The sequence below is a fragment of the Macaca thibetana genome, chromosome 9 (genome assembly GCF_024542745.1).
Source record: "Macaca thibetana thibetana isolate TM-01 chromosome 9, ASM2454274v1, whole genome shotgun sequence".
Lineage (NCBI taxonomy): Eukaryota > Metazoa > Chordata > Mammalia > Primates > Cercopithecidae > Macaca > Macaca thibetana.
In genome coordinates this window covers 30,640,625-30,658,699 of record NC_065586.1, presented here as the reverse complement: position 1 = coordinate 30,658,699, position 18,075 = coordinate 30,640,625, and the positions used below count along the sequence as shown (strand labels likewise).

Here is an 18,075-nt window from a genome sequence, read left to right as displayed (position 1 = left end):
ACTCAGTTATTAGTTAGAAGGGCTTTGTTTGTAGATTCTATTGAATTTTCTAATTAGACAATCATGTCATCTGCAAATAAAGACCATTTTAAGTCTTGCTTCACAATCTGAATACATTTTATTTATTTTTATTTTATTGCACTGGCTAGAACTTCCAATACAGGGTTGAATAGAAGTGGTGAGAATAGATATCCTTCTCTTGTTTGTGAACGTAGAGGGAAAGCATTTAGTCTTTCATTATTTAGCATGATTTTAGCTTTAGTTTCTCATATTAATAGATGTGTTTCACCATAGTGAGGAGTTCCTTTCTAAATTTATAAAGGATTTATTTTTATCAGTAATGGATGTTGGATTTTATCACATGCAATTTTTGTATCTGTTTAAATAATCGTGTAGTTTTCTTTTTTAACATAATAAGATGGTAAATTACATTTATTTTGAATGTTAAACCAATTGTGTATTCCTGGATAACTCTACTTGATCACGGTGTATTCTCATATTGTTGGATTTGATTTGCTAGAAGTTTGTTTATTACTTTTGCATATGTGCTTATGAGGGATATTGGGCCACAGGAATCTTTTCTCGTAATAGTTTTGTCTGGTTTTGATATCTAGATAATGCTGACTTTTTAGATAGTAACATTTCCTCCTTTTCAATTTTCTGGAAGGATTTTCAGTAGAAGTCACTAGAGAAGACATCAGGGCCTGGAGTTCTAAGAATTCTAGATTACAGTTGTTCTTACTGTTTATTGTCTTCAGACTTGCACTGTTTTTGTTTTTGTTTGTTTTCTTTTTCTTTTTTCTTTCTTTTTTTTTTTTTTTTTTGCCCAGGCTGGAGTGCAATGGCACAATCTCGGCTAACTGCAGCCTCCGCCTCCTGAGTTCAAGTGATTCTCCTGCCTCAGCCTCCCGAGTAACTGGAATTACAGGCATGCACCACCATGCCCAGCTAATTTTTGTATTTTTAGTAGAGACGGGGGTTTCTCCATGTTGGTCAGGCTGGTCTCACCCGACCTGAGGTGCTGTGCCACCTCGGTCTCCCAAAGTGCTGGGATTACAGGCATGAGCCTCCGCGCCTGGCCAGACTTGCATCATTTTATTAATAGTAAAAAATCTGTTGTTACCCTTATCATTGTTCCTTTATATGCAATGTGTCTTTTTCTCTGGGTGCCTTTGAAAACTTTTTTTTTCACTAGTTTTGAGCAGTTTGGCAATGATATACCTTAGTATGGTTTCATGTTTCTTGTGAATCGGTGTTTCGAGATGTTTGGATCTGTGTGTTCACAGCTTCATCAAATCTGGAAAATGTTCTGCCATTCTTTCTTAAAAATAATTTTTTTGCCCTTCCATCTCTCCCCTCTTCAAATACTGGCATATTAATCTTCTTAAAGTTGGCCTGCAGCTCACTGATGCTCTCGATTCTGATTTTTGTTTTTTGTTTTTTTAATTTTACTGTCTTCTCCATTCTGTGTAGTCTCGATAGCTGTGTCTTCAGATTTGCTAATATTTTCTTCTGACATGTCTAATGTACCATTAATTTCATGCAGTATATTTTTCATCTTATACATTATAGTTTTTATCTCTAGAAATTTTATGTGAATTTTTTCATATCTTTTCTACCTGTACTTAACATTTTGAGCGTATGAAATACAGTTATACACTTAATGTCCTTGTCTGCTAATTCTAATATGTGTCAGTCCTGGTCAGTTTTGATTGTTTTCTAAATTATGGATCATATTTTTCTGCATTTCTGCATGCGTGATGATTTTCATTAAATGTCAGTCATTATGAATTTTACTTTATTTGGTGGTAGATATTTTTGTATTTCTGTAAATATTTTGTGATTTGTTCTGGCACATAGTTAAAATAATTTGAAACAGTTTGATTTTTTCATGTCTTGATTTAAGATTTATATGAAACCAGAGAAATACACAGTCTAGAATTAAGTATTCCCCCCTACTAAGGCAAGACCCTTCTGTGTACTCTACCCATTCCTTTGTGAATTGTGAGTTTTTTCACCCTAGCTAATGGCAACAGGCAATATTCCTGTTCTTCTGTGACTGTAGTGTACCTTGAACCTTTCCCTGGTCTTGGGGTGTTTCCTCACTTGCCTGTGTTGATCATTACAAAGGTAAATAACCCAGCAAGGACCCTCTCTGTTGTGCTCTGTGTGTAGCCCTCTTTTCCAGTATTCTGGAAATCTCTGCAAGGATCTTTCCTCACATAGAGCTCATCACAGTTGTTGCCATAGGGCTCATTGCAATTGTTTCCTGGCTCTCAGGGATCAGTTTTTCTTGACATGATGATGCAGGATTTTTCTTGACCCCTTTGTCAGGTTTGCAATGGGGATGACCTGTTTAGTCAGCCCACCACACTCAGCCCCTTGCAGGAGGGAGGGAGCTCGTGAGCAAATGAGAGCAGGATCAGGCTGGTTGCTTTGGGTGCTGGCAGGAGCACGCTCCATGCACACCTTGCGGCGGTGCCCAGGTGGGAGTGCCTGTGATCCCCGAAATCCCAAAGGGCATGCTGCAGTGCTCTCTTAGCTTAGTTTTGCCATTTGTGGACCGCAGTGTGTTACCAGCTCAGTGGGCCCCTTGTCTTGTCAGGTGGGGCGTCTATACTCCGCCAGCAAGGGCTAGTGTGACAGCCTTTTGGGGTACCTACATCCAGTGGGTCCCAAGCTCTTGTGTGGTGTCCAAGAAGAATGATGTCGTGCCAACACTTGAAGGATGGTGGAGGCAGATAATTTTATTTAGCGATGGATGGCTCTCAGCGGAGAGAGGAGCTGGAAAGGACGGGACGGTCAGGTAGTCTTCCCTGAAGTCAAACCGTCTCTCCAAAATTAAGCTGTCTCTTCTCTGAAGTGCAGCCGTCCCCCTGAAGTCAAGTTGCTTCTCTTCAGTCAAGCTGCTTCTCTCCTCTACTGACTGAGTCCAGGGTCTTTATAGGCACAGAATGGGGGGCAGGGCAAGCCATGGGTAGTTTTGGAAAAGGCAACATTCGATTGGTGAAAAGACATTATTCAGAAAGAACCAATCAGGAGAGAACAGGCAAACAGGGATAGAAGTTCTCACCTTGGGCCGCAGGTTTCGGGCTACTTTGTCTTGAAGGTGCCGTTTCACGGGGGACCCGCCCCTGTCTGCCTAGAATTTCTCTGCCTCCTGCTTCTACCACTGATGTTCACTGTTTTGAAAACATTGTTTCATATATTCTGTCTGTGTTTTGGTTGTTTCAGGCAGAAGCATGAATCTGGTCTCTGTTACTCCATCTTGGCTAGAAGTAGTAATCATGCCTTTTAATTTTGTCCAATTTTCTTACTTTAAAAATATTTAAAATTTTAAACCAAAAAATTCATCAGTCTTTACCTTAATGGGCTCTGTACTTGGTGTCATGCTTAGAAACTCTTTTTTGTTTAAGAACTTATAAAAAAAATTACTTCTATTTTTCAAAGATTTGAGTTGCCTTATTCAGATATTTTATTAATATGGAATACTACATTACTCACAATTTGGAAAATAGCTAAAATGTGGGGAATGGGGGAGAACACCTGTAATTCCATCACCAAACACACTGTAAATTTATATATTGACATATTTTCTTCCGTGTGTTTTCCTGTGCCTTTATTTTTTGTATATTTGTAATGCTGGTGTCTGTCATTTAGCATGTTCATCCAGTGCATCGCATCATTAACCTTTTTTATGTTGCTACGTAATCTTCACAGTTGCATTTTAATGACTGAGTTATATTTCATCAAATGATTATATTGCAACTATAGTACCTTTAAACTGTTAAGCATTTTAGCTATTTGTTCTTAAAGTATATGAATCAATTATCAGAGAGTATATTTTCAGAGAATCCTAACTTTGCCTACTTACACATGACCCCATGAGAGCAGAAATGTGAGTAAGGCCCCTGATGTGTCGTTGCATCTATCTCCAAGTCCATTCTAGTACATCCAATAAAATCCTGTTTGTAGAAAAATGAGAAGAAATAAATTCTTAATAACTCAATGCATTTTTTATTACTCGTGTAGTTATAAAACAAACTTTAAAAAACAGCTTAGAATTTCTATATTTAGTATGCATTAACATGCTCTCTCAATTACTTTCTAATACTTATTTGTGCTTGCTTATTTTTAGGAAAGATACTATTCAAATCCAGTACATCATAATGCAGAATTCTTTAGCAGTACCACCAAAAGATGAAGGTAAGATAAACTGCTGAGGAAAATGGTGATGTGTCTGTTATAGTTTTAATTTAATACATTGAATATCATTGACCTCTAATCATAAGGTAACTTATTTCTTAGAATTAAAAACAAAAATTATAATTATATATGAAAACTCATTTCTTTTGGTAAATAATTTGAGTGTATATGGATTCCTGAGGTTTAAGGACCTGTCTCCTTTTCTAGGCTGTAGCTCCTTGAGAGCAGGGCCATCTCATTCCACCCAAAACTCACAGAGCCCTGCTTCTTATTCACTGGCAGTTAACTGGCACTAACAGATATCAATGAAATTAAAAAGTATTGGCTTTATTGAAGCAAAATAACACAAGTATTTTAGTGAGTAGAAGAATATATGCATACATATTCATACACACATCTGTAGACATACACTTAGAGGATATAGAATTTATGTATACATTTCTTTGACCTGTTTCCCCTGATAATCCATTTTAAAAGAAATAGAAAAACTCTTTTACTCTATACAATGTATAAAAAATAAAATAATGATTTTTTAACAGGCACTTCTGGACCTTCCAGAAGAACCTGGACCTCCAGATGGAGGTAGAGTCCTTTCTTAATCAAGAGTATTTAAATTATCCTCACCATAAAGGATACACTCTAACCCCAGGGAGAAATCCCAGTCTTTCCCTGCCCTATCTAGTTTCTTCCACACGGAAGAGAAGTTCTGATGTGTGTGAGAAAAAAGACATATCTTTAATGAGGCAAAATTAGGCTGTCTTAGTGGAACATGTAGCTTTTAGTAAAAGGAGGGAACTTGTTATGAAGGGCCCTTAAATAGAGCAGACACTCTGATCTCTGTCAGTGAGAAGGGTAGTATCATAACTCTTGAGCGCATGGAATCTGGATTTGAAACTCAGTCCTACCACTTAATTGTAAAACCTTAGGTATATCACTTGAACTCAGCTTCCACATCTGTAAATCTATAAAATGAAGATAATAAGTCCCACTCTATAGGATATGTGGAGACTAAAGGAAATAGCATATGTAAATCACCCAGCATATTGTTGTTTGTGTAGTAGGCACTGATATGATGATAAAACTACCGTTCTTAATGACTATTATTAATATCTGGGACCTCCTCATCTTTGAGACTGGTCAGTGAGATGGCCATGAGGCTGCCTCTTGCTTGGGAATGCCTAATGACCTTGGAAGGCCAAACATGCTCCAAGGAGACCCATGAGGAGTAAGCAGGAAGCAGACCGCTTGGTTTGATTGTTATCCAGGAATTTATCCCAAGGGAGAGTGAGAGTCCCTGAGACTCACACAAAATCCAGCCGGGAACACTAGGGCAAGGAAGGAGATGGGAAACCCCAACTAGAAATCAAGAGCATGTGTTTTCCTTGAGTGTTCTTTGGTATATATTCTCTGGAAGATTTGTGGAGCCCTAGGTAGCTGATCAAGGGTTTGATATTCGGTGTCCAAGCTGATATTACCTTCTTTTATCCAAGTAAGCGAGGAGAGGCTTAGCAGTAAAAATAATGGAACAAGTATCAGGAAAGCTGGACTCCATTCCAGACCTGCCTCCAAACAGCTGTGGAACCCCAGGCAAAGTTATTTTGCCACTGAGCCTCAGTTTTCTCATTTAAAAATCGAGAATGACTAAGTGTTCCTTTCAGGCTCTAAAAAGGTGAGTCTATATGAGTAAACAACGAGCCACTTGGCTCTGGCTGATACAGAGGGAGAAAGCACTCACACCTCTTGGCTGCTTTGATTCTCATCACAGTTTGTTTTGTTCTGATGTCTACCTCCCTGGGCTATAACTTAAGCTTGGATACCTCCATTGACCAGAAAGTAAGACCCCTTTGCCCTACCCAGAGCTCAAGTGAACCTCCTCACCAATCTTTTCTGGGACTAAAGATGCTTAAGCCCAATCCTGGAATTTAACAGAGGAGATGTAATAGCCTTAGAAAACCTAAATCATGTGCCTCCAGTGTGATATCATTCTGCCTACAACTTTACATCCTTTATTTTATTTAATCTTCACAATAAGTTAGACGTAAACCTTATTTTACAAGTTCAAGATTAGGTATTTTTTGCCAAGACCACCAACAAGTAAGTGACTGATCCAAGATTTGAACCCAGATCTATCAAAAAATTTATAAAGAATATTTATATAAATTATAGAGAACATATATTTATAAAGAATACTTATAAAGAATATTTAATTCATAAAGAATATTTCTATAAGAATTTAGAATAATTTATAATTTAAAATTTATAAAGAATATTTCTAATAATTTTTGATCATCTCCTTTTTCTTCTCTGATCAAAAATACTATGCTTAATTACACATATGAATGCTTAAAGCCATTTTAAATCAAAGTGAGCAGAAATTATAACTTAAATTATGGGAAATTACATCTATAAGGAAAAATTAGGTATATGAATATGTGTAACGCCTAAGAATTGCCCAGTTATTAATTTATTCATTCATTCAAATGCTTTCTGTATGTCTTAGGTTAATATTAATATGTTTTAACAAAAGCATCAGATTTATTATGATTCTGTTTATGATCAAATATAATTTATGGCTAGGTGTAGCAGCTCCCACCTATAATCCCAGCACTTTGGGAGGCCGAGTTGGGAGGATAACTTGAGGCCAGGAGTTTGAGACCAGCCTGGGCAACATAGTAAGACTCCATCTCTACAAAAAAAATTTCAAAATTAGCTGGGCATGATGGCTCATGCCTATAGTCCCAGGTACTTGGAAGGCTGAGCTAGGAGGATTGCTTGAGCCTAGGAGTTTGAGGCTGCAGTGAGCTGTGATCATGCCATGCATGGCACTGTAGCCTGGGCAACAGAACAAGACTTTGTCTCTAAATATATATATATATTTTGTCTGATATATATATACACACACACACGTATACATATATATTACATATATATTTGTTTAATTACATGTACATAATTTGTGTGACATGAGAAGTTTGCTGGGCACATGCTATTTATTAAATGCAGATTGATTTATTTAACAAACCATTGATGGCTAGCTATAAATTATGATACCTTTGAATTTCCAACTTATAAACACATACACACATATTATATGCATTTCTGTATAAAATTTAGATAAGACATTACCAACAGAGTTGTGAGCCTTAAATTAAGGAAAATATGCTGTACCAACATACTGTCCCCAAACAAAGTTCATATGGTAGAAGCAGGTTTAATGATCACCAAGGTAATTTGTACCAGGAACTATCAGATGCTGTGAAGAATCCAAAGGTAAGTCATACAGAGCCTGAGCTTTTAGGCTCTAAAATCCTGTTGGAACAGCATATATGCATGTCCTTAACTAGAATAAAGCATGACTAATGCTGTACTAGAAGTGAGTATGACATACTTTGAAAATCAGAATGAAAGTACAGTTGGTTAAGCTAAAGATTTTGAGGCTGGTCAGGAAACACAATGGAAGAGATGACATTTGTTCAGGATATTAACATATATGTACAAGTCAAGCAAGTGGAATTTAGGCCAGGGGGTTTAAAGCTAGGAAGAACTGGCAGCATTATTAACAGAGAAAACAAATTTAAAATTCTGGTTTCTTCTACTTAAATGTTATCTAATTTCAGATAAAGAGATTTAACATTGTGCTATCACTCTAATGATAAGTTATACTATATTATAGGTTTTCTATTATAACCTAGTGTCACCGTTATTCCTTTCTGTGTGAGAATATAATTTATAGAATTTTGAGAAGTTCATGAGACTTATTTTGTTGTAGTTTTCTATATCATTCTTTCAGGATTTAGGGATATGATTTAGTTTTCCATATTCCTTTTTTTGTCTGATATTTTCAAATGATGAACTAAACTGTGTTTTTCAAAAAAGAGGCATGAAAACAACATAATAAGGCCAACTATTTAGATTTGGTGAAAGACAGTCACCACACTAATTAAAAATGCAAGTAAATTTATTTACGTGCCATATAAGAAAACTCACACAGGTGAGCAGTATTACCAAATGATTCTCTGACAGGGACAATGTATGTGTTTTATGTGCTAAGAAGAGGTAGTTCACTGTGATTATGCCAGTTGATCATTGAAGTTTGTATCTTGGGTAGTCAGAATGAATTTTAAGTTCCTACACAGTTGGTTAATGCAAACCCCATTGTTCATTGGTCAGGAAGGAGTCTTCATTTAAGTCAAGTGAGAGTCTGTTTTAGTGGAGTCTCTCAATTCCTTTTTTTTTTTTTTTTTTTTTTTTTGAGACAGAGTCTCATTCTGTCACCCCGGCTGGAGTGCAGTGGTGCAGTCTTGTCTCACTGCAACCTCCACCTCCTAGGTTCAAGCGATTCTTCTGCCTCAGCCTCCCTAGTAGCTGGGACTACAGGAGCGAGCCACTACGCCTGGCTAATTTTTGTATTTTTAGTAGAAACGGGGTTTCACCATGTTGGCCAGGCTGGGTCTCGAACTCCTGACCTCGTAATCCGCCCTCCTCAGCCTCCCAAGGAGCGGAGATTACAGGCCTGAGCCACCGCGCCCCACCGAGTCTCTCAATTCTTAGTCACTTGTCAGCCTTACAGTTAAGTTTGCCACTTCCTAGACAAATCTTCTGCAGGTAGAAAAGTTTTCTTATACAGTTCTTCTACCACTTTTCTCAACTCTGTCATAACATTTGTATTATTTAAAGGAAGCTTTCAAATTGTGAGTGCTATTTCTATTTCATAAAAGTAAGAAATGGGGATGGAGAGAGAGCAAATGCTTTGAGGCAGACACACAGGCGGCCCCCTCTGGACCCACTGCAGTTAGCTGGGCATGTGCTGTACAGCTACTACTGATTTCCCAAATCTGTACATGATTGGACTGCAAAGCCAAGGCCATTACTATCATGTGAATTCATATTTGAATCCTTTAAAAAAACCCTAGATTTTCTGATTCAATAAAAAATAAATAGTTATGATACTGTCTAAAAATGTATTCTATGTCTTGCAGACATAAAAGTATATACTTATAGCTTACAGACCTAAAATTTTGGTATTCATGAATATAGGATATTAGAACTCAAGTAAGGCACACTTAGGGAGGAGCTAGTTAATACTCATATCATTTTTAAAGTTTGGGGAAAAGATCTTACTTATTTTGGACTTAGTATCAGTTAGGTCTTTTATAAAGTTCTTGATGAATTTTCTGTCTTTAGCAGGGTTTAAAGCACCCCTGCATGTAGTAGTCTCTCAAATGCATATTAAATTATGTATAAAATGTCTTAAACCCTGAAACAGTTTTTATAAATCACATCTGATGCTGTGAAAATGTTGTAATCTTTTTTTTTTTAATGAAGCACCAAAGTGGATGGAATTCTAAAGCCAATGAAAGCAAATGTTCATTTAACAAGTATTTATTGCCTTTGAAGAGACAGCAAAAGAAGCAAAGGCGGAGGAAAGTAAAACCAAACTAAGCTCTTCTCTCTTGCAGCTGTTGTAATTAATAACACTGGGCTGCCTATCCAAGCAGGGGTTTCCTTTTATGGGGATTTAACCTGAAAGTGGTTTACTCTTGTTATCTAATCGTAGTTTCACTGTTTCGAACATGGTATGAAAGCTATTTTCTTAAGCTCTCTATTTTTTTCTTTTCCTCCTTGCCCATATCTCCCCTTTCCTCTCCATCTGGTGGAAGAACACTGATCTGGACAGCTGAGCTCTGGTCATTGTTATGTGCTGCTTTTTAGGCTCTGTGATTTTGGCCAAATCAGTAAACCTCAGTCCCTTCGTCTTTCCAATGGGGATAGTAATTCTTGCCCTGTAACGGTCAAATGCAGTAGGTATGGTTGATTCTCATTCTCATTATTTGTAGTATTTATTTTCTAGAAGGTTATTAGGAATACTGAATTAGCAAATACTGAGCCATTTGTTCCCAGGGGATATTCAAGTTTAGGTTCCTGTGAGCCTCTAATCACAACATTTTTGTCAACAACTGATACATGACCTTGTTATAAGTGTATTTCTGTTAAAAAAAAATACTTTAATAGACAGGGTTAATTTTTTAACATTGAACTCAGAGACAAAAGCACTATAACTCATGCCTCAACAAAGCTTCTCTAATACAAGTGTTTTCTCCGTAGAGCACATCACACTTGTCTTGTGTGTAGGAGCACTAGACAGCACCCAGCACTATGCTGGAGACCATAAGTAAACAGTAAAATCACCAAGAAAAAGCACAAAAAGTGCAAAAAAAAGTGGCAGTTTTTGAAATGCAAGAAGTATGTGTGTTTACAGTATGAGAGCTGAAGGAAGAAAGCAGGACATCATCTTGTTCTGCCTCAGCTGGGAATTTGCATGTCAAGTGGCTCAAACTTTTTTGTTCTCCACACATGTCCATAAATGACCATGAAAGCACCACAAGTATTGATTTTGGGGTTAAAAATAAATTTTAGCAATTAGGGAAATTCACAGATACAGAATCTGCAAATAACGAGAATCAACTGTATATTAATACGCCTTGTAAAATACTTTGAAAGCACAGTAGAAGCATCAGGATAATGTGCAGAATAAAAACTATTTTTTATGATTTTTTCTCAGATAAAATGACTTTGTGCATAGTTAATATTATAAACTTCAAGTTAATAAAGTAATATATTATTTGAAGGTGACCATAAATTCTTAGTTCGGTAAAGCTACAAAGAAAACTGCTGTTGCAAGATCTGTGACTCTCCAGCCCTCACATTGAACGCACAGTAGCAAGGAGTACCACTGTAATTCGATGCTTTGAATTTAGTGGTTAACATTGCTTTATGACCTCATTATTGGGGGAAAATATCATTCCCTGTGTATTACCAAAATATTATGTTTCCAAATATGCGATATTCATATGGAAACATTTTGATCTTAACAAGTAGTGTAAATGCTGTTCTTGGACTTTTGGTACCATTTTATGCTGCAGAGCAAGTACAGATTGACATTTGCAAGCTGGTTTTGGTTAACTCCTTAATGTTGGAAATTGGAACTTTCCGATGTAATAACTTCTACAAAATACCATTGTGTATTATTAGTATGTTATACTGTTGACAGAAGAACAAATGGAAAACACACACATGCCTGTAGAAATATCCTTTTAGAATAAATGGAAATGACCTGGGTGGCCTAAAACCATAAAGTAGACCAGCCATATATGGAAGTTGAAATAAAATATTAGAGTTTAAAATATTAGTAAATTTAGATTATGATTATTTTTGTTGTTTGAAATAGCTGTATTTCTTTCTTTCTTTTTTTTTTTTTTTTTTTTTTTTTTGAGATGGAGTTTGGCTCTTGTTGCCCAGGCTGGAGTGCAATGGCACGATCTCGGCTCACTGCAACCTCCGCCTCCCTGGTTCAAGCGTTTCTCCTGCCCCAGACTCCCAACTAGCTGGGATCACAGGCACACACCACCACACCCGGCTAATTTTTTGTATTTTTAGTAGAAACGGGGTTTCACCATGGTACCCAGGCTGGCCTCAAACTTTTGACCTCAGGTGATCTGCCTGCCTCCCAAAGTGCTGGGATTACAGGCGTGAGCCACTGTGGCCGGCCGAAATAGCTGTATTTCTGTGGCTTAAAAAGCAGGCTGGTAATCAGATAATTTACTTGGGTATGTATCATTGCCAGTGTGGCCGTTTGGCAGCAGAGTCTCTCAGAAATTCCAATTAACCATGTAAATATATTTCATAGCATCACATCTCACTTTGTCAAAACCCCTGCTGCGTTTATATCATTAACATAAATGCAGGTGCAAATAGCATTTATGTACTGTGATAGAAAGCAGTTGGAGACATTTCACTGTGGGACACAACACTTTCAGATTGTGTACATCTGTTCAAATAATGTACCCAGCCCCAGTGACATGAACACAAGGATGGAAACATCTGCCCCTGAGACCATTTGCAATATGGCAGATGCTTGCATCTTTATTTATGCAGATGGTTAGCGTGGTGGGTCGAGCAGGGATAAAAGCAAAGTAGTTTGACCGGGGTATTTAGGATGTTATGCAGCCAAAAATAAAGGATAGGCATTTTCTGTTTTTAAAAATCCAATAGCAATAGGAATAGAAATTCATAAATCTAGTAATGCTTTTAATAGAGTAAACATATTGCTCTTGTCTTTAAATTAATGGGCACCAAAATCCTAAAAACATTTATAGATTCCAGCATCTAACTTGTATTAATAAGGAAGAGCAACTTGTGATTACTTTTGTTTGGATAAAATAATTTTAAATGATTTTGAATACTTTTTGTTTAAAAAAATCCTTCAGGCCGGGTGCACTGGTTCACACCTGTAATCCCAGCACTTTGGGAGGCTGAGGCGGGCAGATCACATGAGGTCAGCAGTTCAAAACCAGCCTAGCCAACGTAGTGAAACCCCATCTCTACTAAAAATGCAAAACATTAGCTGAGTGGGGTGGCAGGCACCTGTAATCCCAGCTACACAGGAGGCTGAGGCAGGAGAATTGCTTGAACCGGGGAGACGGAAGTTGCAGTGAGTTGAGATCGTGCCGTTGCACTCCAGCCTGGGCAACAACAGCGAAACTCCGTCTCAAAAAAAAAAACAAAAACAAAAACAAATTCTTTAAAAACACTGCTCTGTTTTTTGAAAAGATTATATACTACCAAGAGTTTCTTGTGATGATATTTCTTAAAATTGGGGGAAAATATAAATGTCATTTGAATATAACTTATCTGATATTCCATAAATATAAATTCAAATAAGATAAGTTTCTGAAACATTATATAACATTTTTGTCAAGCATTTTATTTGGTTCATAGTCTAACATTGACAGCTAGTGATATTTTAATTATAATTAATATTTGTGTTAGGATGAATTGCCTTTTAATACTTTATTATCAAAACTCTCTCCTATTGATCTGCCATGTTATATTCTCAAGGAAACAAAGGTGAAGGGAATAAAACCTAACAACAAAAAGTAAAACATTTCTAGATTTGATTTTCTATTCTCATTCACACAAACCTACCCACTCACTCATACACACACACAATTATAGAATCTCAAAAGACGTAGTAAGTTAGATTTCATCTAATTCAGTTGCTCTCAAACTTTGTAGCTTCAGGACCTTTTACACTCTCAAAAATTATTGAGGACTCTAAAGAGCATTTGCTTGTATGAGTTGTAGCTGTCAATATTTAGTGATCATAAAAAGAAAAATATATTTATGGATTTATTTTGAAATAGCAATAAGCTCATTACATCTTAACAAAAATAACCTAGTTTAATGAAATTGACCATACTATAAAACTAATGACAAAAACCGCAATTACTTTTGCACCAACCTAAATATTTTTCCAAGGTAAAAACATAATACTAATAATGAGAAGACTGGCATTGATTTATGTTCTGCAAATATCTTTAAATTCTGGCTTCATTAAAGAGACTCATAGTTTGAGTCACATAGCTAGTCCTGCATTCAGTCAGTTGTGATATTGTATATGTTGACATGCTTTTTAAAAAGTTGACTTTCCAATAGTCAGAAAGGAAGGGGATATTTTGGTAGGCTTTTCAGATAATCATGGATATTTTTCTTTGATGCTACGCCAAAATTTGTCAGACGTAAACTTCTTTCAGTTTAGTTGTACTGTGAAATTTGAAACCCTGTCCATGTACTTTTGTATTCTATTACATTTTGGGTCTCATACTTGAGTGATTCTTTTATTGATGCATGTGACGTTAAACTAAACTGGTCATTTAGAAAACACTAGTTCAGTGTGTTATGCAAATCTCCCATATACTTCATTGTACAATATTTTAAAAAGCATTCATTAATGTAAGCACCAGTTTTTTTTTGTTTTTCTGTTTGTTTTTTTGAGACAGAGTCTTGCTCCATCGCCCAGGCTGGAGTGCAGTGGCGCGATCGAGGCTCACTGCAAGCTCCACCTCCCGGGTTCACGCCATTCTCCTGCCTCAGCCTCCCGAGTAGCTGGGACTACAGGCGCCCGCCACCACTCCCGGCTAATTTTTTGTATTTTTAGTGGAGACAGGGTTTCACTGTGTTAGCCAGGATAGTCTCCATCTCCTGACCTCGTGATCCGCCCGCCTCAGCCTCCCAAAGTGCTGTGATTACAGGCGTGAGCCACCGCGCCCATAAGCACCAGATTTATCTGAAAAGTAACTACTGGGAAGCTTCAAGCTGCTGGTGGTGAATTCAGATTTTCCAAAATTCCAATTGCCACTTGAAAGAAAATGACTTTTATCATTGGCAACAAATACTGTTAGAAGTTATTTCTTGTAATGCCAAGCTCCATTCATTCACTTTTGAGAAAATGTCTGCCAGATACCCAAGTCTTAATATGTTCATTCAACATATTTCAACATACGTCTGTCAGCCATTTTTTCAAGTAAAAATGGTATTCCATGAAAAAAGTAGCCAGGTCAGCTTCAGGGCTGAATCGAGTGCTTGTCCTCAGGACAACAGTCCTATTTCCATATGAAGCAGACGTGTACTTTGACTGCAAACGATTTCATCACAGAATGTTAAAAAGGCATGTACTCAAGGACCAAAATTTTATAAAACTAAAATTTTGTACTGCTTTTTTGTTGTTCCACTGTGAGAGTGCCACAGTGAAGTATAGGACTGCTTGAACAGTTTGTGGGCGCTACCTTACTTGGCTAAGTTGCTAGAGAAGTTTTACCCCACAGCGCAACAAGTGCAAATGTCGTCACAAGGCAAAGGCCATCTTGATTTGAGTATGAAAAGAGTATTTGGGACCCTCCTTGAGGTTCTGCAAGCCCTACTTTGAGAAACACTAATCTAATCTAATCCTCTCTTGCTAAAGACAGGAAACTATGACCAGGAAGGCTGAAGGATTGTTATCTTGCTCAAATTCATTCCAGCAGTATAATAAATAGAAACAACAAAGCCAGACGTCTACTCTCTATCATACATGTAATGCAGTTTGTCTTGTTTTCTCTGAGGAACTCCTCCCCCAGCCTCCCACAAAAAGAAAATTCCTCAGATCCAGATCATTACACCTCAGCACTGATGTATTCTCAAGTTTACTAAAGGAGCAGGACTTGCCACATGAGGAATTTAGAAATTCCTTTAGCATTTTAGACTTTTCTTTCAGTCCTAATGTTCTTTAGTGTTGTCAGTTTTAGAAGAAGGTGGTGTAAGATTAAGAAGTATCTAAGAAATGTGTATTATTTTTAAAATTATGAAAGACCTTAGTCATTTTTTTCTTCATTTTTACTCATCAAAAAATTACTTTGTCACTGCTTAAAAGTGTCATTAAATCTATTGTGTAATTGTTGCTTCAATAAAGTCAGATTCTGGTGTAAGCCTGATTTGGTCACCAGAAGCTCTGTTAAAAGAAGGCCATAGATACAGTTCTATAGGGCATTGCGTGTTGCTATGTGTGAGTTCATTAACTACCTCTCCAGTGACCATGCTGTAGATTTCTCTTAGAAGAAAGACATGTCTCTCTCTCCTAACAGTTGCACTTTGATTGGAAAAAGGTTGTTCAAAATGATCTTTCTTTCCTCAACATTGAGATGGATTATGTGGCACTCACCGGCCACTGGAAGAGACTGACATGTAAACAGATAAATTGCTAAACAACTTAGTTAAGTTCAGTGTTTTGGAATGGAGGGAGAGCAGCTTTGGTGCCAGATAGACCTGGGTGAAAATCCAACTCTCAATACCTGCTTTGTGATCTTGCAAGAAACGTTTTCACGTCTATGGACTGGAGGTGTTAATACCAAGAATTGGTGGAGGACTTCAGATAGCAGATTAAGCATTCAGTCTGACTTCTGACTGAGGGGCATTTTAGTTCTTCGAAATAGAACTTCAGGATTCTAGAGATTTGAGGGAAGAATAGAAATGGATGAGTAGAGGCAGTGTATATGTACATATCTACCGTAGATTGTCTCAGGAAGAAAAGGAAGGAGATAGGGCCTAATGACTCTTTCTTGTTGCTGTTGTTTTTCTGTTTTTGTGTTCAGCAATAGCATAGCAGAAAGAAGGCATGTCAATATGGTTGAGAGTTAATAGTTCGCTCCTTTGGTAAAAAATATGTTGTACAACTGCCAGCTGCTGATCAGGAGACTGTGGCCCTGGCGGTAACAAAACAAGCCCCTGCTCTTTTGGAGCTGACATTTTAGGGAGGAGACAGATAATGTAATATCATCATGAAGGTAAGTACCACGAAGGACAATGAAGCAGAAAAAGAAAACAGCAAGTGATCGCATGGGGCTGAGCAGCTCCTTTTAGATAGGGTGGTCACAGGCCAGCCTCTCTGAGAGCTGGGGAGCTCACCAGTGGTGCAGGATCCCCGAGGCACAAGGGGCCTGGAAGGAAGGGTAGCCTCCAGACAAGGTTTGGGAATACTCCATTTCCTTATTTTCAGATGCACCTTTTTGTACATTTTAATGTATCAGGACTTGAGCATTGTATATTTAGAGTTATAATACTTCTCCTCCTTTTCCCCACTACAGAAAAGGTTTTTATAAACTCATTTGTGTGACATAATCAAAGACAAAAAGGGAGTTTACATATAAAAGGGATAATGAATGAGTTCCCACATAATAGCCTCTCTTTTTTCCATGAAGTCAGTGTCAAAAATCATTGGCAAGAGAGAGATGGCCCTGGGGATAGGGCAGGGGTGCGGCAGAGGGAGAGTGCCTCAGAAGAGCAGGGGAAGGAACCTGGGCCACCAAGAGTCTCTTAGGGACAAGTAAATAGACTGTGGAATCGGTTTTGAACTAGAAACTTTGAACTTACAACATTGTCCAGCGTTCACAATGGTTGGATTTCTCCAGCACCAAATAACAGGAGGTGGAAGTAGAGAGCACAGGGTGGGGCCAGCTGGGCAAGGTTCTGTAGGAAGACAGCAAGTGGATGAACCTACAATCTGAGGGGAGTGTGTGTGGATGGTCAGCCAGGAGGCCGGCTCTGGAATGGGAGGATCTGCCTAAGGAGACCGCTCACAGGCACACATAGCCTCGAGGCAGGGAGAAGCAGTGGGCTGTGTTATGACCCCATCTCCAGGGAGATGGGAAAGATAACTGACATACTCTTCATCTGTGGATGAGAGTAGATATTCCCTTCAACCCAGGTTTCGTAGTCATCACTAAAAGACAATAAACATATTGGTGGAGAAGAAGGATGGCAGAATTCAAAGGCAAAGGAATCCAAAGTAGTCACCACAGCTTTCAAACTCCGCTGCCTTCACTCCTGGTACTGGCTCAGGTCAGAATCTGATGGCATCAGTCACACGACAGGATCTGTAGATGCCAGCTAACTCACAGACAGCTAATCTGGTCAGCTCCTCAAAGGTGACCAGCACAAACCAGTCACCTCAGTACCTGCCAGTGCCTGGGACTTCATGTTCTTTTTTATTATTTTCTTCGAAGTGTCAGTATTGTAGATGGTCCCTCTATGTTCAGGAAAGGTGTGTCTTCATTAAAGAAACAAGGAACAGTCAAGACTTAGCAGCAGAAATGTTAGGGAATAATTATCTGCATAACAAGGGAATACTTGACTTCTTAAAGATCTGTGGCTGTCCAACCTTATGCATTTGTACTTACAAATCATGAACTATTTGACATAAAAGCTGAGGTGTAGAAAAACGTGCAGCAAAAAAATTATAAATCACTGTGAGTTAAAGATAAATCAGCAGTGAAGGTAAAGCATCTGTAAAACTCTACTATAAAGCAGTGAAACAATTCATTTTTTAAAATGTAGTTTGCACATTCCTCAGAAATACCTCTTTTAGATAAAATGAACTTACTTTTGAAATTACAGTATAAAAATGATACCTTTGTAATTTTGGTTCCCTGCTTTTTGAAACATTGTGATCTTTACCACTTTAGTCTCATAATCATAGTGTTTTGACTAAAGGCAAGA

At 37.7% G+C, this 18,075-nt stretch overlaps 1 protein-coding gene across 9 annotated transcripts in view; it reads left to right on the top strand.

The window, feature by feature from the left end:
• Positions 1-18,075, top strand: part of ZNF438 (zinc finger protein 438) — a 178,904-nt gene that overhangs the window by 143,070 nt on the left and 17,759 nt on the right. For 8 of the 9 annotated variants that reach the window (XM_050805630.1, XM_050805628.1, XM_050805626.1 and 5 more), the window contains one exon: positions 4,139-4,206. In XM_050805630.1, coding sequence (XP_050661587.1) covers positions 4,170-4,206 — 37 coding nt within the window. In that variant the 5' untranslated portion in view covers positions 4,139-4,169. Of the gene's footprint in view, positions 1-4,136; positions 4,207-9,918; positions 10,012-18,075 lie in introns of those variants that run through there. The other variant, XM_050805635.1, reaches the window with a different exon arrangement.